We start from the raw sequence: 26,083 nt of genomic DNA, 5'->3' as shown, positions 1-26,083 counted from the left end.
CTTTTTCACTAGAGAGTGAGTTGGAAACTGAATTAAAATTTCAGTCAAATCTCCTTTAGGGTGTTCTTCCTCTTTTTCAGCTGTAGAGAAGTTTCGCTTTAAGGGTGTGTATAATCAGGACATAATTTATGCTGGCCTGTTCTCATGTAATACATTTTAGTGTATAATTTCCAAGTTTTAGAAATTAATGAGTTACTTAAATGAAAAGTAAGGAAAAATTATGTGATCTTTAAAAGAATATCTTTAAAATTGCTTCCTCAAGTTAAAAGAGTATAACCAACAGTACAAGTGTTAAAGTATGACCCTAGCCAGCCACGTTAATGATAGGTTCATTAACATGTATTCTGCAGAGGCCCAGAAGACTATTGTCACCAACCTGGGTGCACATAGCAGTGGTATTTGGCCCTTTGGCAGATTCATAACGCTCTGTTTTCTGTTTGCCTGAGAAAGGGAGGACCCACAAATAGCCAGTCCTCAAGGAACCCATTTTATTATTTATTTTGAGATCATTAAGAAACACCAAGTTTTGAATTCATCTATATTGAATTCTACCAATAGTTTTGAAACCCTTATTCTGTTCTGCCAGGTTCAGGGGATAGCAAGGTGAACCAAACAACCTGATTCCTGACCTCATACATACAGTTCATGTCTAGTGAGGGACAATATGCATTTAAGCAAATAAATAGAACAATGACAGATTGTAGTAAGTGCTAGGAAGGAAATAGAGAACTGAGATAAATAATAATGGGGAGACTGGAGATTAGATAGGGTGGTCAAGGAGGACCTTCTGGAAGGGGCCATTTCATCAGAAGGATGAGGAGAAACAGGCAAGGAACCAAAAATAGCAAGTGCTATTTCCACCCTCCCTCCCAATATAGAGCTTTTGTTATCTCCAGATTTTAAAAAAGTCACCATATGTATCATTAATTTGTGATTCTGAGAGTTAGAATGATAACAAATAATAGCCCAAACTTTAGAGGAAGTATTAATTTTGCTCTGGTGTTACTTCTGTTTTAGAATTTGAACTACAGGCAAACCTCAGAGACTTTGTGGGTTTGGTCCTAGACCTCTCCAATAAAGCAAACATTGCAATAAAGCGAGTCACACAAATCTTTTGGTTTCCCAGTGCACATGAAAGTCATGTTTATGCTATACTGTAATCCATTAGGTGTGCAATAGCATTATATCTTTAAAAAAATGTACATACCTTAATTAAAAAATATTTCATTGCTAAAAAATGCTAGCCACCATTTGACAGCACAAGGTTGCCACAAACCTTCAATTTGTAAAAAAAAAAAAAACCCGCAATATCTGCAAAGTACAATAAAACAAGGTATGCTTGTAAATACCTCCACCAGTTAACTACAGTTATCCAAGCCAGTGATTTTCCCTTGACTACATAACTCAAAGATTTTCCGAATGACCATTTTCAGTTACTATTTATCTTAAAATCCATATTCTGTGATATTTCATGGCTCCTTGAGGTGAATTTTAAAGACAGTTATTTTCAAGCCATGTAGGAATTTTAAAAGAAGACATTGAGGTACCAAATGAATGTCAGAAGTGATGGTCAGATATTGTAGGTACAGTTTAGACCCTACAGCCGTGGACTTTCACTCCGTGTGGAATCTTAGAGATTTTCCAGCTCCTCAGTTGTCTGATGAAGAACTGAGGCCCAAAGAAGGTAGTGACTTGTACAGGGTCCCAGGGTTCTCTTTGCCTTTCTCTCTGGCACCCTCTTTTGTTCAGCTGCTCATTTTCTCTGAGCTTCCAGAACATAGCCTAGAGTCCTGAGAGCATCTGTTCCCCCTCAGAGAAAGGGAGCTGGCAGTCTGCCATTTCCAGGGTCTGAGTCACAGCCTGACTTCAGTATTTTGTTTGAAAAGCTGTGAAATTTCATCACAAATGCCCACGTTGTAGTGAATATTCCCCACGAAATACAGTAAGCGCTCACTTCTCTAGGGATAGTGTTCCAGCAGCCTCCACTCTCCAAGGCATTGGCCCTGGAAGTAAGGGCCTCTGGGTGTCGAGCTTGCCGAGCCCACTCTTGGGAAGATCTCACTGGGTCTTCCTTAACCTTCCCCACCTGGAAATAACCTCTGCTGCAGCTGAACATCCTCACGGTTCTATTGAAGGGCTCTATGGCGAGTAGGAGCTCAATAAATAAAGTTTAGTCGATTGATAGGAGTTGACTTAAATTTGTTAGCTGATTTCCCAGCTTGAGGCAGTAAAAGCAGCAAACCTAAAAGGAACTGGGGACGTTAGAGGCTGACCCAGTGAGTAGCACGCTGAGAAATGGCACCAAGAAGAGAGAAGGCTTAGGAGCAGATGCAGAACTCAGCGTGTATTCATTCATGTGTGTTCACTGGGTATCCGCTATGTGCTCGATGTTGTATATAACAGCATGACACAAAGAACAGATGTTAAAAATGGTGGGTCCTGAGTCATTTAGAAATGAATTATATGTACCATCCTTGAAGCAAACTTTGGATTAATCATAATAATTTTGGATGGTTGGATATTTTGATTTCTGTACTTATTGGTTCCCAGAAAGAATATGGGTGATCAAGAGTTCATTGCACTAAGTGAGCAAATTCTCTTTCTCAGTGTGCATGTTATGGATATGTAAATGGAATTGCTGATATCTTCCCCTTTCACCCTACAGCAACAAAAGAGGTATCAACAGATAAAGAGCTCTGCCTTGGTAATTCAGTCTTATATCCGGGGTTGGAAGGTGAGTTTAAAAGAAGTGATCCTTATTTATGTGAGGTTTTCATGTTCTTTACAAAGGATGATGTCTCTGGGCTCACCCTGCAGGGGAGGGTTCCTCATCTCCTGCCTACCCTGTAAACAGTCAGATGGAAAAAATAAATATTATGGGCCAAGCTCCGGCCCTACACCATGTCTTGGCTGCTTCCTGCTTTCTTTTCAAGAGCTTTGTTCTCTGAGCAGGAAGTCCTTGAAATAATACCGTACATGATTTCAATATCCTCTTGCCCCCTGTTTGCGAGGGAAGCTGTAGTGCAAAAGGCTGTCTCACACTGTTGCCTCCATACCTGTGAGCCCTGCCATACCTCAGCACCCCAGCACAATGCCTTCCATACCTTCCCTGTGACCATCTTGCAGGCTGCCCCATCATGATTGAAAGATCCTAAGCGCTGGCTGTCCTAGCGCACCCACCACCTGGTTCTGGGTCCTTTCTGCCAAAGTGTGATTCAGAGTCAGCACACTATAGCCCACAAGCCAAATCTTGGTTCAGGAGTCCTGCGGCTTCCATTGCCCTTTGTCTAGGCCTGTGGGCAGCCCAGGTGCTTAGTAGTTGTCCCACAGCAATGGCCAAATACAAGTCTGGTGTGCTCAGAGTAAGTGAAATTGCTGCCTGCAGGTTTTTCTTTGACCTACTACCGAGTCCTGGGTCCAGGCGTCCAGTCTAGAGACTTCAGAGGCAGAACTCAGGGTTCGCCTCCAAACCGGCTGTCCTCCTGGCCCCCACTAAATCAGTTTCAAGCAACTCCTGGAAAGAAGCCACTAGTACTGAACCAGTGAGATAATTTTATTTTATAGCAAGTTTTCAGCCATCTCTTTTGAAAAAAAAGTACAGCTACAGTTCCTTCCAGACAATAATAATAAAAGTGATCAAGTGGATTTTGGTGGATCGTTGGAGATCCACTGACCACCTTCTGAGAACTGTTGCTTCCATCTGCCGTGTCCAGTTTGTATTGCTGTGGTCAGGTGTTTTCCTGTCACGTGTCAGGGCGTGGGAGGCCGCTGTCTATCTGAGTGGGGCTACACTGTCATGCTTGCTAATGGCTTCATTTACCACCTTCTCATGGTCCATTTTGGGCTAATAAAGCAACCTTCCCTTTTCCTTTCTTTAAGCTATTGATTTTTCCCTTGAGAAGGGGGATTATGACGATCTCTTCAGGTAGTTTTTTTCAAGTCACTATGGATATAGTTTTTTGGTGTTAATTTTCTATCTTTCTGGGTCATTCTGTGCTTTAGGCCCGAAAAATCCTGCGGGAGCTGAAGCATCAGAAGCGCTGTGAGGAAGCAGCCACCACCATCGCAGCGTATTGGCATGGTACCCAGGTAGGCCAGAGACGCCCGGGAAGGCAGCGGGTCAGGAGTGAGGTGTGGAGCAGCGGACCCTCCCGTTCGGGATTCACTGGCTTAAGCTCCTGAGCACGTGTTTGCCTCTTGCTCTTTCCAGCGTTTCGGTGTGGGGTGGTGGCACACGCTTTTGTGTTTACTGTTTGATGGTGACCGGTGTCTCTCTTCCTCTTTCTCCATTGGGAATCAGCAGTAACCTTTCTTGCCTTTAAACTTTTCTGTAACTCCTTTTCAAATGCATCACAGGCGCGAAGGGAACTGAGCCGGCTGAAGGCGGAGGCTAGGAATAAACATGCTATTGCAGTTATTTGGGCTTACTGGCTTGGATCTAAGGTACTTGAAATGCACATCCCGTCACTTCCATCCTGGAATCCGCAATAATCAGTCCATATCTCTAGCATCTCAGGGGATGAAGACCCATAGTTAACAGTGGCTCACACTGGCGCATGTCCTAGTAGCCAGATTTAAATAACCCTGGAGATATTTGTGCCAAGAGCACATTAGGAAGCTTAAGCATGCGTAGGCAAAAAAGACTAATTAATTGCTTACTAATGAGGTACTAGCATAGTTGCTCTTTTTTTTAAACTCTCAAGTAACATGCATGTTTAGTTTTGGGGGGTTTTTTGTTTGTTTTTTACCCCCCTAATGTATCCTGGCAGTTTTCTGAAGGTGTTTTTGTGCGCGACGGGGGCATGATGGGAATGTTAAAGTTTGGGTTTCGATTGGTCTTCTGCACCCTGTTAATAATAGAAACACCGTTAACGCATGCTCGACAAAAATATTAATCCATGAATGAATTGTTTTTTAGGCTCACTGTGGCAGCTGTTGATTATTATAAGCAAAATATTATATGTGAAAAGAAATATCATCTGTGATTTAGCAGAAAGCTATGTTCATGCAAAGCTAGCTGTAATTGCCCCTGAAGAATCCCAGGAATTTCGGCATCAGCTGTTTGTGTTCAGAAACAAAAGCCTCCTGAAATACTCTCACTAATCCCCAGGCAGAGTCGTGGGCTCTGTGACCGTTTCACATATCCCAAGGGAGGGAGCATTTTAGATGTTTTTGTCACTTAGAAAATCAAAGATCATCTCTGCTAAACATGTGTATCCCAGTTAGAAACTCAAATATCATTACGGTCCTATGTTTTTAAGTCTACCTTGTCAACATTATAAACCTGTCTTGTGAGAAAAATGAGAAAAGTCAACATTTGCCATAAGGATGTTAACTTGCCACAAACTAACCAAAGTTGTTCATTTGTGTTCTCCCCTGAAAACCTGTGTGGAACAAACTAGTTCCCTTTTATAAACTGAGGGAACTGTCTTAGCAGAGGCAGAGGGACTCCTAGACAATTACTCTGGGATTTCCCCACTGAATGAGAGAAATCCATTTCCCAGTCTGAGTACTGGGATGTAATGAAACGTTAGTGCCTGTCTGTTCCTGTCTTTTAAAATAGCATGCCTCAGATTAATTTTTCCCTAAGATTGATTTTTAAACCTAAGAGTTATTTCACTTTTTTATCTTGCTTCCATATATTTCACTGTTTAGGGCCTTACCTAATATTGAATTTTGATACATGCTACTTCTAATTTTCCAACTGGAAAACATTGGGGGTTTTGTTGTTTTTGTTGGAAACTTCAGAGACGCAGCCTTTATTCCTTCCAGTTTTCTAAATGGTTGTTCACAAGAGCTGTCTTCTTATACGTCCAAATGAATGAACTCAGGAATTCACAGCCTCTTTAGCCCCGTGGGCTGGCAGCAAAGGGAAGTCTAAGTAAATCATTAGGTGCCACTCACAGATCTAAGGCTTTGATGAGGGAGGGGAGTGAGAGAGTGTGGAGAAGGGAGTGAAGAGGGAGAGAGAACAGGGGAGAGAAAAGGAACAGAATGGAAGTAAGGGGGAGGGCAGGGGAGTGCTTCCCTCAGGTACCCTCCTCTGGGACAGAGTCTCAATGCACTGAAAATACAAGGGACTATGCTAGCCTGACACTGATGCTTTGGGTTTAAATGATTGTGCACCATTTCTCTTTCATTCTGAAATCCTGATACATAAATTGGCTCTTCTGTTTGGTGGGGTGTCTTTTTCTGGTCATTTGTGCTGTCTGCATTGGGCTGTCTCTTTTATTTACCATCTAAAACATTCTAGGCTCGAAGGGAATTGAAACGCTTGAAGGAGGAGGCTAGGCGTAAGCATGCAGTTGCTGTCATTTGGGCTTACTGGCTTGGACTGAAGGTACTTCCTCAACCTCTTCTTTCTGTCCACGGTGAACTCAGTGAAGCCTAGCACCTACTAACTCTGACCAAACGATTGATTATGCTTGCTCATGGTCTGCACAGTCTTTTACAATGTCATCTTGCCTAATTTGGTTTCCTTTTGAGAACAAACCTGTACACCCAAATTTTCTGATTTTATTGCATTGTCTTTCTTTAAATAATAAGTTTAAAGTAATAGCATATTACTTTAAATAGTAATGTAGCATATTTTATTCTTTGTTATCCAAGTTCTGTTTAATGTTCTCTTTATGAGGATGAAGATTTTTTTTCATTTAGGAGACAGAGTTACAGCAGTTGAGCTTAGAAGCTGACCTACCATTGCAGTGACCAGCCTGGGGATATTGGGCTTTTGTTTCCCTTTACCCATCGATTCTGTCCCATTGACGGCTCCTGGAACAGAGCTTTCTTCAAAGCGCCCATCGTTCTAATTGTTCAGCATAGAAACGAAAGGGTTTTTCATAAATGTACAGATTTTGACAAATAAGACCAGCAGTAGATCTTTCAGGTTAAAGAGAACTTTAGATTCAAATGCCCTCTAATTTAGGGCCGGGTTTATTTTCAAGCAATACTTCCTACTTGATGTAAGCTTGCATGTTAGTGAATATGACTCTGAGCTCTGGAAAACCTTGAGAACGACCTTTAGGCAATATAAGGATTTTGTCTTCCTAATATTCAGTAACCCCTCACTGTAGGGAGCCATCCATATTGTCATTTTGGGATAATTAGGCCTTTTTTGGACATTTCCTCTTTGTTATTTTTACTATAATACTATAATAATTCATTTTTTAAAAATATTTGAATATCCTCCAGGAAACCATTGACTCTGAACCTGAACTGTTTTAGCAGTATCTGTAAACTCTGCTTTGAACAATCTGCGTTTTTCCCTGAAAGTTTAGCCTGTAAACTTTTAGTAAATTAACTTTTTTATTATAATGAATATTCATCAAGTAATTGTTGAGGTAATTAAGAAGTAACTTAAATATGAATTTAAGATGTTCTATTTCAAGAATTCTGAACAAGTTCTGTTACTACTTTTTTAAAGTTAAAACGGAGGATTTTATTTCCCATTTTATTCACATTCTGATTTGCATTCTAATTTTCATAAAAGGAAGGAACAAACAAAATTGAGTCAGGATTTTTACTCTCTATAATGATTTCTACCAGCAACATCATGTTTATCTTCAGTTTTCTGGATTTAACTAATTGCATATGATTTAAAAAGTACTTTTAGCTTAGAGTGTATGCTAGCATCCTATAAACCAAATTCAGTTCACAGGTGAATACTGTTTTAGCTGAAGTTAACTGGGCTTACTCTATAGACATAACTGTCTTTTTTTTTCCAGTTTCCACACAACAGGAGTATTTAATATGTTACCATTATTGTTATAAGATTAAACATCTTTGAAGTCCAAGAATGTAATAATTTTGTATTTTTTTAAAAAAACAAGTATGTTGATATGAACAGCAATTTTGCCCTTTTAAATGATTTGATTCTTGTGGAATTGATTACAATGTTCAGTGGACCCTTTTTAAGACCCCAGGGCCCATGAAGGGAACCCATTCTATATGCCAGCATGTTGTCACCAGGCCTCTTCTGTGTGTAGCTGTTTTTCAGGAGAAAGGGCCTGTCCTGTATCAAAAAGAATGTTGCATTGAGCTCAGTTACAATGAAATTCAAGTAAATATAGGACTTCTAGTATATTTCTAAGGGTATGTTTTCATGAAATGCGCTTTAACTTCTCTGCTTTTATACACTCTTACAATTTCAGGGGCTAATTAATAGGTATCATTTTTCTTCTTGTTCCTTCTAACCTTCTAAGTGAGATTTGAAATAGTTATAGGCAACTCCATGGCTAAAAGAGAAATGATAATCAGTAACATAAGATATGAATTAAAGGAAGAACTGCCTATGTGGTGTATGGGAGAATTTTTAACCCTTAATAATCCGCAGATGTAGAGAATAGGTCTGGTGCTCAAATGCCCAGAGGGACCAGGCAGGTCACATGGACGAGGGAAGTAGCAGATGGAAGGTAGGGTAGGAACGGCGGGCCTCCTGCGGTTTGGAGGGTACAGCTCTCTTCCAAAGGCAGCAACGGCTGCTCTGGTCCACTCAGTCTTTGTCACGTGGGAATAGGACTCACTGTTGCTAGATCTTAGAAAATTGTAAGAGAAACCTGCAGCCTGAATTCCTGTGTGAACGTCTTAATTTTAAAATGTGCATATAAAACATTTTTCGACAAACAATTTGGTTACTAGTTTGCTAGTTTACAGTCCCTAATGTAGAAATATTTTGAACATGTGCAATTGAACCCGGAAAGCTAAAGATATAAGAAAAACATACATAATGTCTGAATTATTCAAGTAGGCTCATATTTTGCTAAATTCTAACTCTCCCATTTATAACTGAATGATGATAAACATTTTAAGTGTTTTCCCCCTCAGTTTCCAAATTTAGCTATCATTCATTCATTTAGCAAACACCTGTTATTTTATTTGTTAGACACTAGTATACAAGGTAAATACGACAATATAGCAAGGAAGAAATGGTAAACTAAAACTGTAATATGATGTCTTAAGTGCTGTGATTAGTTTTAGTAGACAGTTTGATGGGAATAGAGGTAAGAGAAAAAGTAATGCACCTAAATGGGAGATAATGATCATTCAGTATCTTCCTTTTAAATTTTATTTTTAGTCACATTCACTTCTCAGTATGCAGTACTAAAGTCCTGTCTTCATATGCAAGGCTTTTGGAAACTGCCATATGTTTCTTCAGGCATTTTTTTGCCTTCTAAGAACAATTTGAAGTGAAAATTACCTTATATAATTTTTTTCTGGAATGTATTTTGATTTGTCATGGGTTTGCAGCTATGCCTATAAAGCGTTTCTCATCAGATTGTCAGGCTCTTTAAAAACTAGTTAAGAGGATTAAAAACATCAAAACACTCTGGTATTATCTTGCATCTCTGAATTTCTTTTTCTCCAATTTAAAACCCACTGTCTCAGTATGCTTCAAGTATTTTACTGTATCCAGAAAGACACTCATACATTTACTTGTTCCATCTATGTTCGATTTTAATAGTGGTGTATCACCTTTATGGGCATCTGCTGGCCGTGTATTAACCTCTGTATTCTGCTGCTTCTTTTTAAAGGTCCGCAGGGAGTACAGGAAATTCTTCAGAGCCAATGCTGGAAAGAAAATTTATGAATTTACACTTCAGAGAATTGTAAGTTTATACTTTACATATGGCTAATTAGCATTATTGCATTAACTAGTTAATAGCACCAACTCAGTAATATGTGACTTATTTGGTAACAATTAAATCATAACTGTGCCACTGAGAGTTTGTGACCTTTTTTATCATCGGTTCTAAAATTCAAGTAGAATTGTGTCAGAAAGAGGCCTGTACGTGATTAATCAAATATTCTTCTTCTTTGACAGAGAGAACATACTTCGGGGAAAGTGAACCCAAGAAAGCCAGGTGTCTTAGTTCAGGCTGCTATAACAAAAATGCCATAGACTGTGTGCCTTAAACAATAAACATTTATTTCTCACAGTACTGGAGGCTGGACAGCCCAAGATCAGGGTGCCAGCATGGACTGGTTCTGGTGAGGGCCTCTTCCTGGTCTCCACACATGAGAAAGAGAAGGAGAAGCTAACTCTTTTCCTGTCTCTTCTTCTAAGGGCACTAATCCCATCTAGGAAGCTCTGCCCTTATGACCTCCTCTCAACCTCATTACCTCCCCAAGGCCCCACCTCCTAACACTATCCCTTTGGGGGTTAGGGTTTCAGCCTAGGAATTTGAGGGGAATGCCAAGAGCTTGCCCTGCTAAACTGCCATGAGCCGCTGCAAAGTAAGGTTGGCAAACAAGCTAGTGGGTGGAGGGGTGAGGGAGAGCAAGGCTATGCCCCTCTCCCGGGATGGATTCTAAAGTTCCCTTCCATCTTTCCAAGGAGTAGATGTAGTGGTGAAGAGTGCAAACTCTGGAGACAGCTGGCTCCACCACTCACAGATTTGTGAGCCTCATTTTGTCATCTGTAAAATGGGGATAATAATAGCATTAAACTCGTAGAGGTATGGTAAGGATTAAGGTGAAGTAACACTATAAAGCTCCCACAGTGCCTGGCCCATGTTAAGTGCTCTAGAGCAGGGGTCCCCAACACCCAGGCCGCCGACTGGTACTGGTCTGAGGCCTGTTAGGAACCGAGCTGCACAGCAGGAGGTGAGCATCAGGCAAGCGAGCAAAGCTTCATCTGCCGCCCCCCATGGCTTGCATTACTGCCTGAATCATCCCCCTCCTCCGTGGAAAAACAGTCTTCCACAAAACCAGTCCCTGGTGCCAAGAAGGTTGGGGACCGCTGCTCTAGAGCAGTGATGTCCAGTAGAACTTTCTGCAGTGACAAAAATGTTGTGTATCTTTGCTGTTCAGTAGAGTAGCCACTAGCCACGCGTGGCTAGTGAGCACTTGAAATGTAACTAATGTGACTGACGAACTGGATTTTTAATTTTTTTAATTACTTAAAATTTAAGTATAAATAGCCACCTGGGCCTAGTGGCTACCTGTCAAACACTGCAGCTCGCTAATGTTGACTGGTATTAGTATTAATGTTAATATTAAAATTAGTATGCGCATTAGTATTCTTCTTTTCTCTTAACCATTTGGTGGAGCTTAGATTTCTCCAACCAATGTGAAGAGGGGAATAGAAACTTTCCAGAAGAGTTACAAAGTCTTATGGACTAAAACTTGGTAAATTCCACTAAAGACTGGTTTCTTTGAGTCTGGTTTATGTCAAACAGTGTTTTCTTCTGGTGTATTTTACTCATCTGGTATTTTCTCTCAAACCCAACACAGGTGCAAAAATACTTCTTGGAAATGAAAAATAAGGTGCCTTCCTTATCTCCGATAGATAAGAATTGGCCATCAAGACCTTACCTATTCTTGGATTCTACTCACAAGGAGCTAAAAAGGATTTTCCACTTGTGGAGGGTAAAAATTGTCTTGCTATGTTTTTTCAGAGACTTCTTATCATATATGTTGAGTGTTTGAGGAGTGTTACATAAAAGCAGAATTTTCCTCTAGCCTCAAGGAGAATTAGTTGAGGAAGTTGGTGTTTTTGAAGCTGGCAGCGTGCTTGGCTTTCTGTGAGAATTCCTAGAGCCCCAGGTGCTCCTGTGGCATCCTGTCTCATCCGTGGTTGGGAAGGGAAGAGCAAGCCTGCATTGTCTTTCCCGTCCAGATTCCAGTTGCTTTCAAGTAGTTGAGTTTTTTGTTTTCACTTTTGTTTTCATCTTTAGTTGAAGAAATATTTGCTGGAGGTAGAAGTAATAAAATTTGAACGTCTTCTTGTGAGTAGTAAAGTCTCGAAAATTGTATGAGTTTACTTTCTACGAAGACATACGTAGACACACATGAGAACACACACATTTTAATGGACTGAGGGGGGAAGAAGCTCTAAAGTCACTCAAAGGACATTAAAGAGATTAAAATTTCCCTACCTGAGTGAAAGGGAAGCTGAAAATCTACTTGATTTGGCCTTATATTTTGGCTCACTTAATTTTATATGAGAGCATAACATGTAATTTAGGTGGTGCTCTGTGTGGAATACATGAGGTACTTGTACAGAGGTTGGCTTCATTTCAATAACTTAGTTGATATATGGAATGCTAAATATATGTCATTCAGATAGAATGAAATCATTAGGTTGAAGGCCTTGTATTTTAGTAAGTGAACGATTGATGGATACGTCTTCTGGGAAACTTTCCTGCCCAGTACTATGGGCTTCTTCTTAACTGAATCAATTATGTATAGAGAGACATTATCCCTGAGCAGTGATACCAGCACAGCGTATAGAACTGGATTCTGAGTTCTGTTCCCTAACTTAGTGAGTCAGTTTGGCAAGATTCGCCAGTGTCTTCAATGTTCATCTCCCCCTTTGAGTCTGATATGGAAACTATTTTCAGAAGTAATGATGGGGAGCCTCTAATGCTGGGCATCCACTCTGCCTGTCATTTCCCCTGCCCCTGAGCCTTGCCTTTACCTCCGTTGAACTGGGGGTGGAGAATGAGAGGGATGAGTTTATTCTACGGGTGGGCAGCAATGCTAACGTTCCTTTATATGATTATGTGGGTGGTCCTCAACCACCCCTGAACTCAATTTCTTAGAGAGTTCATCTAAAGAACCTGGTCCTGCCCCTCCCACCACCCCCGTCTCCTTTCAGTGCAATCTCAGAATCGGGTGAAGGGAAGATTTCTCAGGTCCCATGTCCACGTTATAAAATGGTAATGGAGGATTCGGAACAGTGCTTTTCAAACTATAGGTGATAGCATACTTGTGGGTCATGAAATCAGTTTAGTTGATTACTACCAGCATTTTAAAATGAAATACAGTACAATAGAAAATAACGGAACATACGACATCGTAGAAAGGATAAGTATTGTTTGGTGAAGCTTTTGTGTAAGTTGTCTATATGTGTGTCTATAAATATGTGCACTGGGTTGTGATGTACCATGTTTTCCTTACTGTGAGCCTCTGAAAGAGTATGATAGCTCAGGACTGTGGATGTCCAAGGGCTGACATCATAGTGGGAGGAAACGGTACTCCTGGGGGGCCCGGGCCAGATGTTTTGAAATAGCATCGCAAGTTCTGCCATACAAACAGTAGTTTTTATGACATTTTCCAAGACCAACCTTTTAAAGCTGAGGAAGGAAAAATTCTCTTGGCCTTTTGAATGAATATTTCATACACATTTACGATTATACTTACTGCTGGTAAATTGACTTAGCATATTTAAGGATGAGTAATGATTTATTTATATAAGTGATGTCCTTTTTTTTTTCTTCTTTTCATATCTCACAGTGTAAAAAATACAGGGACCAATTCACAGACCAACAGAAACTTATTTATGAAGAGAAACTAGAAGCCAGTGAACTCTTCAAAGACAAGAAGGCTTTATACCCATCTAGGTATTATGGCTTTGCTTTACCCATAAAAGTCAATATTTTAAAAGTTTCTCAAATATATTCATAGGCATTTTCTAGTGGGTTTTGATTTTAGTAATACACAGATTTTTAATTTCATGAATTATTTTATGATCAGCTGGATATGAATGTAACGCATTTGAGCAAGGGCTTCCATAGTATACTTTGAGAAATGAGATCACATTTGTTGGTTTAACTCTATTGGCATTACCTGAACACTTCCTAAATAATTAGAAGTTGTCATTTAAAATAAAAATTGTCTAGGCTGTTAAGATAAATTTACATTGTAAATTCCCATTCGTTTTCTGTAGTTTTTGGACACTAGCTGGTTTCTTATGGCAGTCCACTGTAATCACCATTCCAATCTTCCTGCTTTAACAAGCTGGGTCAGAATCTCATTTGTAAGATAAATGAAGAATGAGCCAGTCTGTCACTTTCTGAGTGTTGCCTAGGCACTGGCCTGTGGTGGCCTTTGGTCGGCTAACTTATTGGCTGTGAGTTCACTGGCCTCTGCAGCAAGTTCAGTTCCTTTATTGTAGATACCAAGTACTCAGTAAAAGAAGGAACACCAACTGCAAGTTTGCCAAGTGAAGTTCTTGGTAAAAACTGCTTATCAGAATATTCTTACATCTCCCAAGCTCATCGTTTTCCCCCTAGAATTCCTATCCCCTTTACATCTGATGTTTCTAAAAAAGTAGATTGTACAGTTTCAAGCCAAATCTGTAACAACTTTTAGCTTTTCCCAAAGAATGTCTTAGAAATAAAAATTCATTATATGCTAAGTATATTCACACGTACTGCGTGTGGTGTGTGTGTATTCTCTACGTCTACACATATTTGAAAGCTCTTCTTCTTAAAGGATTAAATGAACATAAGTTGCCAAACTCATTTGCTTTAGATATTTTAAATGACACAGCTTCCTTGGTCAGCTGACTTGGCTGCTTGAGGGGGTGTACACTCTCCTCAATCAAACACAGCATCTAAATCCAACACTGTTCAAAGTACCTGCTCTGTAAAGCGTATTCAAACAGTTAGATTGTCTGTATTCTTTCTCCACCAACTTAATTCATTCAACTTTTTCTTTATATGTCTTTACATTATACAGTGACCTTAATTAACATTCCCTATGGATGACTCTTTAGAAACTGGAAGGAGAAAAAAATGCACTTTTGAAGAAACAAATTCAAAGACTGTTAGCACTTTGTATTATTAAAAAGGTGTTTGAATGTGAACAACAACCAAAAACTGTTAATATCAAGCCAAGTCCTCTTGGGTAGTTTTATTAGTTTTCGGGGATGGTAGCATGCTCACCCTCTAGCACTGAGAGGTCGAATCGTTTACCCTCCCACCGCCGTGTGAAGCGGCCGTCCTTAGGGGTGCCAGCCTCTTCTGTCCTGGGAGCCGTGAAACACTGACCACCTACGTGGATTTTCCTCCCTGATCCTCCACACACAACACAAGCATTTACAGTTGTATTTGCAAATTGCCAGAACTTTATAGCTCGAAATGAAGCCGTGGTTTTTCCTTGATGTCTTTGAAGAAGCCTCCCGGTCACCCCACAGGTCTTTAGGGAAAGCCACCTTGGTGCCGTGTGCATGATCATGCCTCTTGCAAGAAGTAGTTTGGAAGAAAACTGCTCTGATTCTGGATGTTTACCTTGGCCACCTCTGTCCAGTTAGGGGCATATCCTAAGAGGAAAGGCCCGATTTTTCTTTCATATATGGCCTACGTAGAGCCAGAGTTACATGGTAATATTAAGTGCTCTGCCGTTTTCTTCTCAAGTGGTTGCCCTGCATCTGTTCTTCCCCAGAAGGCCTACTGATTTCCTTACTCTCTGTGAGAAAATGAAAATTTTCTCTGGAGCAGGTGATGCTAATGATTTGTGCTCTTTTTACCATTGCTACGTATTGTTTAAAGATATTAATGAATCCTGTGTAGGCAGCTGTTAACCTTATAATAACAGATGAAAAGGAATGACCTATTCCTTCCTGTGAGGCCATGCACACGGGTCTTGGCTGTCCTACTTGTGAGTGATTTCTTTCTTGGTTGTTCCATGTGATAAGATTTTTATCAAAGTCTTACCAACCAAATGCCATGATCACATCAAAAATATATTTGAGGTGATTCCTCATTGTAGTTTTGATTTGCATTTCTCTAATGTTGATGCTGGAGAGGGTGTGGAGAAAAGGGAACCCTCTTGCACTGTTGGTGGGGATGTAAATGGACACAGCCACTCTGGAGAACAGTATGGAGATCCCTTAAAAAACTAAAAATAGAACTACCATATGACCCAGCAATCCCACTACTGGGCATATACCCTGAGAAAACTATAATTCAAAAAGAGTCATGTACCACAATGTTCATTGCAGCACTGTTTACAATAGCCAAGACATGGAAGCAACCTAAGTGTCCATTGACAGATGAATGGATAAAGAAGATGTGGCACATATATACAATGGAATATTACTCAGCCATAAAAAGGAACGAAATTGAGTTATTTGTAGTGAGGTGGATGGACCTAGAGTCTGTCATACAGAGGGAAGTAAGTCAGAAAGAGAAAAATACCGTATGCTAACACATATGGAATCCAAATAAAAAAAACATTGGTTCTGATGAACCTAGGGGCAGGGCAGGGATAAAGACAGAGACGTAGAAAACGGTCTTGAGGACATGGGGAGGGGGCAGGGTAAACTGGGACGAAGTGAGAGAGTAACATTGACATATACACACCACCAAATGTAAAATAGATAGCTAGTGGGAAGCAGCTGCATCGCATGGGGAGATCAGCTCGGTGCTCTGTGACCACCTAGAGGGGTGGGATAGGGAGGGTGGGAGGGAGACACAAGAGGGAGGGGATATGGGGATATACGTATATGTGTATAGCTGATTCACTTTGTTATACAGCAGAAACTAACACAACATTGTAAAGCAATTATACTCCAATAAAGATGTTAAAAAAAGAAAAGAAAAAAATATATATATTCGAAATTTGAATTTCAAAATCAACTGACCTGTTACCTTTTTCTAGTTAGTAGTACTTCCATGTGAAACCATTTCTTACGTGAGGAACTTTTTTCCTTTAGTGTTGGGCAGCCATTCCAAGGGCCTTACCTGGAAATCAACAAGAATCCCAAGTATAAGAAACTCAAAGATGCCATTGAAGAAAAGATTATCATTGCTGAAGTGGTGAACAAAATTAACCGTGCTAATGGGAAGGTAAAAACGCTAACCCTGAAGACCTGTAAGAAGTGTTTATCAGTTGGGACAGTTTTCTGAATGTTAAAATTTGCATTTCGGAAATAGACTCACAGAGATAGAAAACAAATTTATTGTTACCAAAAGGTAAAGGAGTGGGGAGGGGTAAATTAGGAATTTGGGGTTAACAGATACACACTACTAAATATAAAATAGATAAACAATAAGGTCCTACTGTATAGTGCAGGGAACTATATTCAGTATCTTGTAATAATCTATAACAGAAAAGAATCTAAAAATATATATATATGTGTGTGTGTGTGTGTATGTATAACTGAATCACTTTGCTGTGTGCTGAAACTGACAGAACATTGTAAATCAACTATACTTCAAAAAAATTTGCATTTCATATACTCTACAGAGTTACTGTGAATGGAGCTGTTTTCTCTTACCTTTAAGCTTAGGTGGAAATTTGCTTGTTCTCTGAAATTTTTGTGAGTTAAAATAGATTGTCTATGTTCTTTAGTGTGTTCTCGTTTACGTAGGTGTGCATGCTGAAAAATACTAGAATAATATTTTCTACATTTCTACAAATAACAATGCTTTAAACTCATGAACTCTTTTGGGGTATTTTTGATCATTGGTTTTACATCCTTTTTTGTTTTGGTTTCTTGTAGAGTACATCCCGGATTTTCCTCTTAACAAATAATAATCTCCTTCTTGCTGATCAAAAGTCTGGACAGATCAAGTCAGAGGTTCCCCTGGTGGATGTAACCAAAGTATCGATGAGCTCACAAAATGATGGCTTCTTTGCCGTCCACCTCAAAGAGGTAAAGCTTTAACTATTGATTTGACTGAAAGATTTCTGCATTGGTCCAATCTCTCAGACATTGATCTAAAATTTTCCACATGTGAATAATCCTATTACTTGAAGTTTATATATTCTTCTTACCGACCTGCAAATTTGGTCTATATTCACTCATGTAAAATCTCAGGCTTGGTTTTTTAGTAACTGAATAAGATTAATGACTCTTTTTGACTCGTTCACTTGAGTTCTCTTTTCACTGAGTAGCTTTTTGTTTACACCCACCATGATGTGCCTTATTTTGAGACTAATTCCTAGAAATATCAAGATATTCAAAATTATACTTCCTTCTGTTGTTTCTTCTATTAAATTAGTAAATGTCTTCTTGTTCATCATTAATTTGGTGGTTTTTAATTAAAGGATGCAACTGTAATAAAACAACTGCCTAGTAATTTTGACCTAAAGATTTTTTAATGTCAGCTTAACTAAGACCTACTGGCTTGAACTGAGTGGTTAAGAGTGTAGGCTCTGGTATTGGTGTCACTAACTTTACAGTGACCTTGGCCAAGTCATTTAACTTTAATATGCCTACCTAATTTTCCTTTTCTTAAAATAGGGACAATATTAGTACCTACTTCATAGTGTTGTTGTAAGGGTGAAAAGAAACTATGTAACGTGCTTTTAGCATAGTGCCTGTCACATAACAAATAGTCACTGAATAAACAGATGTCAGGAAATATTAATCATCTATAGGTACATATACCTAGCTAATAGATAGTAACCTATCTAGCTGATTCTAAACATAAGAAAATCCCATAAGCTTAGTTCAACCTGTTTTCCCCACTATGGATTTTAGCCTAAAGGAGCATATTAAATCAGTGATTCCAAGCCTCAATTATATATTAAAATATGCTGGTCCCCAGGCCATTTCCCCAGTCCAACCGAATCAGAGTTTCTTGGAATGGGGCAAAAGCATCCTGTATTTTGAAAGCTCCCCAGGTGGGTCCCTTGTGCAGCTAAGGTTGAAAGCCACTGCCTGAGGGTATTTGTTGGAAGTCTTTTTTGTTGTTGTTGTTGTTCTTATTTTTTTAACCAAATCATGGAGGAGCTTTTAGAACAGCCCTTTCAGAATGAGTTATAGGTTAGGTCAGTGCTTCTCGAACCTGAGTGAGCAAACAGATCACCCAGGGGTCTTCTTGTGGAATCATTTGCAGTGGGCCTGCGGTCAGGCCTGAGCGTCTGCTTTTCTAACAAGCTCCCAGGTGATGCGGATGGTGCTTCTGGTCCATCGACCAACTTGGGGTGGCAAGGGGTTAGGTAACCTTACTAAAGTGCTTGGAGCAACTTGGAAGAAATACTGTGTTTGTCCTTATTGTTTATTTGGGAGGATGGACTTCAGGAGCTGATGTGTTGTTGTTTGTTTTTTTTTTGCGGTACGCGGGCCTCTCACTGCTGTGGCCTCTCCCGTTGCGGAGCACAGGCTCCGGACGCGCAGGCTCAGCGGCCATGGCTCACGGGCCCAGCCGCTCCGCGGCACGTGGGATCTTCCCAGACTGGGGCACAAACCCGCGTCCCCTGCATTGGCAGGCGGATTCCCAACCACTGCGCTACCAGGGAAGCCCGGAGCTGATGTTTTAAAGAGACTATAAATGTGTTTTCAGCCAAACCTGTAAACATGTACCTCCTGAGCTGTCTTTAATTATGATAACCTGACTCTTGGTGTGTCCTTTCAGGGCTCGGAAGCAGCTAGTAAAGGAGACTTTCTCTTCAGCAGTGATCACCTGATTGAAATGGCCACCAAGCTCTATCGGACGACTCTGAGCCAAACCAAACAGAAGCTCAATATTGAAATTTCTGATGAGTATGTTCATGAATTGTGTGAATATGCCTTTTCACTTTACTTTTTTAGCTGAGCGATCTGGTCTCATTCATTTTTACAACTACTACTTATTAAGTACCGAGTATGTGTCCGGCATGTGTTCTAGATGATGGCTGGGCAGCGAGTGACACTGACCAAGTCCCCACTTTCACATACCTGACATCCTAGTGGAGGAGACAAGTATGCACAGACGAAATAATACATAGGAGGTGTGACTTGGGTTAGTGTCAAGTGCTTGTGGAGAAAAAAAGGCAGGTTAAAGGTCAGATGGTGTTAATTTTGATATGGAGATCAGGGAGGCCTCTTTGATGCGGTGACATTTGAATCGAAACTGGAATCTAGGGAGATGCCTTCCAGGGGAGGCAGCAGGTACAAAGGCCCTGAAGCAGGAGTGGACGTGGTGGCAGAGTTAAAATGGGGGGGAAAGACCCTGGAGCAAGAGGCAGAGGGACCCGGCTGTATAGAGCCTGGTAGCTGAGGTCAGGAATTGAGATTTTGCTGCTGATGAAAAGTCACTGTGGGTTATGGGCAGGAATGTGACGTGATCCCATTTATGGTTTTTGAAGAACTCTCTGGCTGCAGCATGGGGAATGACTGTTAGCGAGGCAAGAGTGAAAGCAGAGAAAACAGTTGGGAGCCTCTGTGAGCTGTTGAGGGTAAGGACGTTGAGGCTTAGGCTAGGGTGTGAGTAGGAAGTAGTGAGAAGTAGTCGGGTTCTGAGTGTGATTTGAAGGAAAAAGAGAACTTATTAACAGACTGGGTGTTAGGTTCGGGGCCTGAGCCTACATGGTACCATTTACTGCAGTAGCTGACACTGAAGAAAGAGGGGTTTGGGGGTGGCTGAGGTGTGGGGAGGGGAAGTCAGGAGTGCCGGTTGGGGATGTTGTTAGGTACTTGAGATACCTTTTCTCACATATAAACAAGAGTTATAGAGTAAGTGTTCCATGTTGACAGCGGTCCACTAGTGTCAAGACGGCTATGAATTTGAAATTTGCTTTTTTTGCTTCACATTAGGGCTCTGATTATGGAGACATGTGATTTGTATGCAGATTGGAGCATCCCTCCATTTATTCAATCTGTCAGTATGAGATCATTGACATGAATTTTAGTTACTATGTGGATTGACACTTACTTGATTACTTTTTAATAGATTGTTTACTATCTGTGTATCTACTTCCTTGACCGCAGAGTAAAAATTTGCATCACCATATCGCTCAGGAAATGATTTTATTTACTAATGACGATTTTGCCAGCCTATTATTCTATCTCAAGTCTTTATAAAAGTCTCTCTAAAATAAATTCATACCCATTCCTGTCCCCTTGTAAACCAAACCAACTCTCCTTGATGTGTTAGGATTGACAGAACCTTAGGTTCATTGTTCTAAGAATGGTGTTTAGATGGGGGCGCGGGGCTGTGGGGATATTGGCCTTTATTGGAAAATGCAATTTACACAAAATAACTTTCCTTATGATTGGGTCCTTTCTCATAAAACAAGGAAATTAGGAAAAAAGATAAGGGCTTGTTGGGTTCCAGTCAATTAAGGTTTTAAGCTGTGAGGGCTGTTAGATCTTTAAACTCTCTTTAGTTTAAATTTTTCATAACTCAGGAAACTATACTTCTTGTTTTGGTTGGACTGGTCATTCCCACTCATCGTGGAAAGATTCTGTGTGTTCAGATGGAGAAGCTCCTTGATATATGGATGAAGCAGCCTTGCATTTGGTCTGCTACATTAATAAGGCCATCTTTGCAGAGAAAATCGCGCCAACATCCAGCCCACAAAGGATTGCTACTTTTAAGCACTTCCCAAGCTGGCATTCTGAGAACACTGCCTTTGCAGGATGCTAGTAGTGATGTGCTGTGAAGGAATGTGCAGTCCTTTTTCACTATAGCACCTCCCAGAGCCTCTGCAGTCCTGTTGCACATTGTGACTCTCCTGAGGGGCTCTGGGGGTGCCATGTGCTGTATCAACCACAGGACCCCTCCAGTGGCTCTCACAATTTCTGTTCGAGGCACATGATCTCGGAACACTGATGGGGATAGTTTGCTTCAGGGCGGCAGGGACCCTGCTTGTCACAGAAGAGGAGTGTGATGTTCTAGCTGTGTAGGCTTTTAATAAACACGAAGATTCTGTGTGGCCACGTGAAGAAAACAAACGTTTAGTAGCATTATAAACCAGTCCGGAACACCTTTCCTTCCCCTATTCCTAATTATTGGTTGGTCTCATAAAAATAAAATAGTTGATGGAAGCTTGCCTAGCACCGTGGTCCCTTCCTGGGCAGTGCAGGAAGCCACGTGGCAGAGCAAGGCTCCCATGTAGCCTCTGATTCATAACCTCTGGGAGCTCTCAAGCAGGGATTATACTCCTTTTTGGAGAGCATTTTAAACAAAATTTTACAGAGTCATGGGGAGGGGTGCCCATGACGTATTTTTGCAGACTATACAGACCAGTGTTGTAAACAGCATACTGTGCGGTGACCAGGACCTTCCTCAGTAGATCCTTTTCAGAAGTAGAAGTAGTTATTCTAACAAACCCAGTCTCCACAATCCCTATATGTCAGTTTACAGGAGGGAAGTCAAAGGCCTGTTACTTCCTTAGAGCAGTTTTAACCTGCACATGTAGAAGGGAGAATTGAATTCAGTGAGAGACTCAACTGCCTTATAATCCCCAGTCCTTAAACTCCCAAACTATTCAATCTGTAAATAGATTGCATTTTAAGGGTAACCTTAAATAAGATCTATAGTATTTCTAAAAATGAATCTATAGTAATAGAAACTAAAGTGAATTTTTCTATTCAGTATTTTAAATATACATGTGTATATGCATACATGTATACACACATACATGTAATACACACATACACATATATTATTTAAGTTATACAGTTGTTTTTCTGAATATTTCAAATCCAAACAACTAATCTATGTTCCTTTTACTGTGAAGTTCTTTATTGGTGCTGTGAAATCGTGCATCTGACATGATTATTTGCTGTAGGAGGATTCTCTGATTCTCTGTCCTTACTGTGGGCCAGGCTTCAGTTTTCTCTTCTATGAAATAGAGATAAAGAATGGTACTTACCTCATAGGATTGTTTTAAAGTTGAGTTAATATGTGTAACTTAGTAAGAACAGTGTGGTCCGTGATAAATACTCAGTAAGGTTTAGTTACTGTTATTTCTAGAGTGAATCACGGTCATGAATTGCAAACACAGAGACAGCCAGTGTATGCTAAAGTTACTGGGAAAAGAACTCCCCGTACATTTATTACTACAAGTGGTCCTTAAAAATTAAAATGTAAAAATATTTGATTATTTATGTTAAACTTGAAAGATTTTGTTTTTCCTTTGAGGCACATAGATATAAGTATACATGCTGGAGAGAGATCTCAGGCGAATTTGGAACTAGAGCTGCTTTTTTAGTGCTTTCAAGTTGAAAAGAAACAGCCCATTTGAAAGCTCAGAAGTACCACCGATGAGTACAAACTTATGTGTCACGTTTCACTCCAGTAGCTAATGTTTGCAAAATGTGGCCTCTTTAGACCTTGAAACAGAGACTAACATGTACAGAGCAGAGCTGTTGTCGTGGGTGCCAGTGAGCATGTGACCCATCACATGGTTTTTAGAGTGACTCACTTAATTGTATGCCAGTAACTCAGAAAACAGTTCCCTGAGAAACATAACCGAAAGCATGGTAACATTACACTGATTCTGATGGTGGAGAGAAAAGAGCACAGCCCTTGAGCTGGGAAGGGCTGGGTTCTGGTCCAGCCATGCTGCCCTCATGCCTCCTTGGTGATGCCGTCCTGGAGGGCAGAGACCTCAATTTATACATCTGGATGTCTGTCCCTCACAGCACCCAGCCCAGGGGGAAGCCAGTCATATGTCTGTTGTAGGAAGGAGTGACAGATAATCTTGTGGGCAGGCACTTGACTGCTGGTGATCCATGAAAGGAAAAGATTTGACCTAGAGTATATGGTTTCCCACAGTGTACCACATATACCACTGGTGGCATAAGAGGTGGCTTTAGGTGTACACTGATAGGTTTTTATGTATGTGTGGATATTAAAAATATAACTGGCAGACTCTTGATTTCATCATTTTTATTCAGTAGGTCACAGCTATTTTGTAACATTTGTTTAGTGTGTAGATATGAAAAAAGATGTGTAGGATATATGTAAATATCCAACATTTGGAAACCATAGTCTGGAGTGTCTCTAGACCCCTTTTCTTTTCTTTTTTTAAATTTATTTATTACATTTATTTATTTTTGGCTGCACTGGGTCTTCGTTGCTGTGTGCGGGCTTTCTCTAGCTGTGGAGAGTGGGGTCTACTCTTCGTTGCGGTGCGCGGTCTTCTCATCGCGGTGGCTTCTCTTGTTGTGGAGCACGGGCTCTAGAGCGCAGGCTCAGTAGTTGTGGCGCACGGGCTTAGTTGCTCCGCGGCGTGTGGGATCTTCCCGGACCAGGGCTCGAACCCGTGTCCCCTGCATTGGCAGGTGGATTCCCAACCACTGCACCACCAGGGAAGCCCTAGGCCCCTTTTCTGAAATTCTGTATTGCATTTTCTCAATTTGTTGATAATTTAATATTTTTGCTATGCAGAAATGGAGAAACATGGAAAATAGCACGTTCATCTTTCCATCTGAAACATGTAAATAACTATTCATAGCCCTTCTTATGGTATAGGAATATGATGAGCTAATGAACTTGCGTTTACTTAGGGCTAAATTATGGCCACTGGAAGCCAAATGCAATGTAATACCTGTTGGTGTGATCCTGTGGCTAGAAGGGCTGATGGAAGGGGGAATACTTGTCAAGGTAAATATCCATTAAAAAACAAAAGCGGGTATTACTGTAATCATCAGCTGTTTAGTGGGTACTTTTCTTCAGTTTGTCTTATTCTTTTCTCCTAGGTTCCTGGTGCAGTTCAGACAAGACAAAGTATGTGTGAAGTTTATTCAGGGCAACCAGAAAAACGGGAGTGTCCCAACATGCAAGCGAAAAAACAACCGTCTTCTTGAAGTTGCTGTCCCTTAACTGGCGCCTCCCCTCTGCTTCCATGGACTCGTTTCTCTGTAACAGTGCAATTTGGTTTGGTTTTGTTTGGGTTCATTGTATGTTTGGGAATTGCCAAAGGTTAATACTGGTAGAGCCCCTTGGCAAAATAAAACTATTTGACTAATCAGTTTTTACTATTGGAATAGTTTTAACCCTCAAAGTACACCTTCTATCCTGGGACAGGATTGTAGAAACTAACAATATCTATGCCATGTCGTGCGTGTTCCTTGTTTAGTCATCATGTTAGATCTTTGTGCCCTAAAGCAACATATTACTCATAAATCATTAATACATCTAAGTGTAGGAAACGGTCTTAACACATCCATGGATCAACTATTTATTGAATGCCTACCCTGTGCTAGGCACTGTACTAGGTGATACGAAAACTTATTAGGAACCTTTTTTTTTCTTTTAAGGCCATTGCATTCTGGCTGGTTTGTGCTGGCTTTCCCAGGGCTAAGAGAGTTTGAAAGTGTTGAGACCAAAACAGTAACTGTTGATGATGGACAGCATTTGTTAGGAACCCTGTAGTATGATCTTTAACAATATATACTTCAAGAAGGGCTGGTCCTAGGAAGTAGATATACTGATATATGACTCGGTAAATTGCCTCTATGTGTGGTTTCTATTTGAAAAGAGAAAACTGACATTTGAACAGGACTTTTAAAGTGTTCGGATCTCTTGTAATTGCTTTTAACGGTAGAAAAGAGTCATTCTTATTTTAGAAAAAGTGACAGAAGCAGTCCAGTACGGTTATATTTTCCTGTTTCTGGTAAACATCATATATGATCCTAGATATGCTAATATCTGCAGAGTGTTGTTTTCACCCAAATTACAGTGAAAGGCTGAAAGCCTTTCAGATGGTGGCAAGCATTCTATATGATGTGCAATAAACATCCGAGATCTTTTTTGAAAGTTTTATTTATAATATACATTTTGTATGAGAAAGATGATTAGTACAGGGTACATATTTTAGTCAAGGATCAAAATGGTGTGTGTTAATTTGCAGGATTTCCCTCCCCAAATTCACAATAAGGATTCATTTTGGAAACTATATTTTAAACTTCGGAATCAAATCGTTTCTCATTTGGGAGGATAATGTATATACATTGGTATGTTACATAATAAAACTGTTCTAATTTGGTGCCATTTCCTGGATCACAACTGTATTTTTGTATTTCAAGCTATTTTCTTACGTTGTATGTCAATGTACTGTCGCACAGAAAGGCTTTACAATCCAAACGGTATGTGTTCTCTGTGTAATTGAATTTCACTTACCTTTTATAAACCAGAAACATTCATTGAAAGTATTTTCTGGGGATTTTCTTTTAACTTTTGTACTCTAAAAAGTTGCTCCCATAAAGAAATTCTCAGAAGCCTTTGTGTTTCTTGGCTCAGGTAGAGGATATAATTACTTCCTTTCAGTCTTTTCCAACATGTATATAAAGTGGTAGATTGATGATTACTGAAATAGGTGAGTAGAAATTTGGAATTGAGAGGTGTTTTATTAAAATGTTTTTTAAAAATATGTAATACATTCACGTTGTTCAACCTACAAATAAATGTAAAAAGATATACAATACAAATTCTCCATCCCATCCGTCACCCATCTGCTCAGTTCCTGTGCCTCCCTGCAAAGTTAACCATTGTTTTTAATTGGTTTTACTTTATGCATATGCTTACAAGAAGAAATAAAAATAGAGATTCTTATCTTCCTCCTGCTTTAGTAGACAAAAGCTATTGTAGATATTGTCCTTTACTTTGCCTTTTTCGCTCTTCATTCTTTGTACGTA

The 26,083-nt window shown here is 40.1% G+C and overlaps 1 protein-coding gene across 3 annotated transcripts in view; it reads left to right on the top strand.

Annotated features, from left to right (window-relative positions):
- Window positions 1–24,414, top strand: part of MYO1B (myosin IB) — a gene marked incomplete at its 5' end in the record, with an annotated part of 150,348 nt that extends 125,934 nt beyond the window's left edge. Inside the window, 11 exons of one of the 3 annotated variants that reach the window (XM_079710739.1) lie at window positions 2,666–2,734; window positions 4,003–4,089; window positions 4,357–4,443; window positions 6,254–6,340; window positions 9,531–9,605; window positions 11,233–11,367; window positions 13,237–13,343; window positions 16,442–16,574; window positions 17,231–17,383; window positions 19,092–19,219; window positions 24,146–24,414. In XM_079710739.1, coding sequence (XP_079566865.1) covers window positions 2,666–2,734; window positions 4,003–4,089; window positions 4,357–4,443; window positions 6,254–6,340; window positions 9,531–9,605; window positions 11,233–11,367; window positions 13,237–13,343; window positions 16,442–16,574; window positions 17,231–17,383; window positions 19,092–19,219; window positions 24,146–24,269 — 1,185 coding nt within the window. In that variant the 3' untranslated portion in view covers window positions 24,270–24,414. The remainder of the gene's footprint in view (window positions 1–2,665; window positions 2,735–4,002; window positions 4,090–4,356; window positions 4,444–6,253; window positions 6,341–9,530; window positions 9,606–11,232; window positions 11,368–13,236; window positions 13,344–16,441; window positions 16,575–17,230; window positions 17,384–19,091; window positions 19,220–24,145) is intronic. The other 2 variants (XM_079710740.1, XM_079710741.1) reach the window with 2 other exon arrangements.
- Window positions 24,415–26,083: the final 1,669 nt, after the last annotated feature.

This window comes from Hyperoodon ampullatus (genome assembly GCF_949752795.1).
Source record: "Hyperoodon ampullatus genome assembly, chromosome: 8".
NCBI lineage: Eukaryota > Metazoa > Chordata > Mammalia > Artiodactyla > Ziphiidae > Hyperoodon > Hyperoodon ampullatus.
Note: the sequence above shows the minus strand (reverse complement) of the source record. Positions and strands in the feature narration are given on the sequence as shown.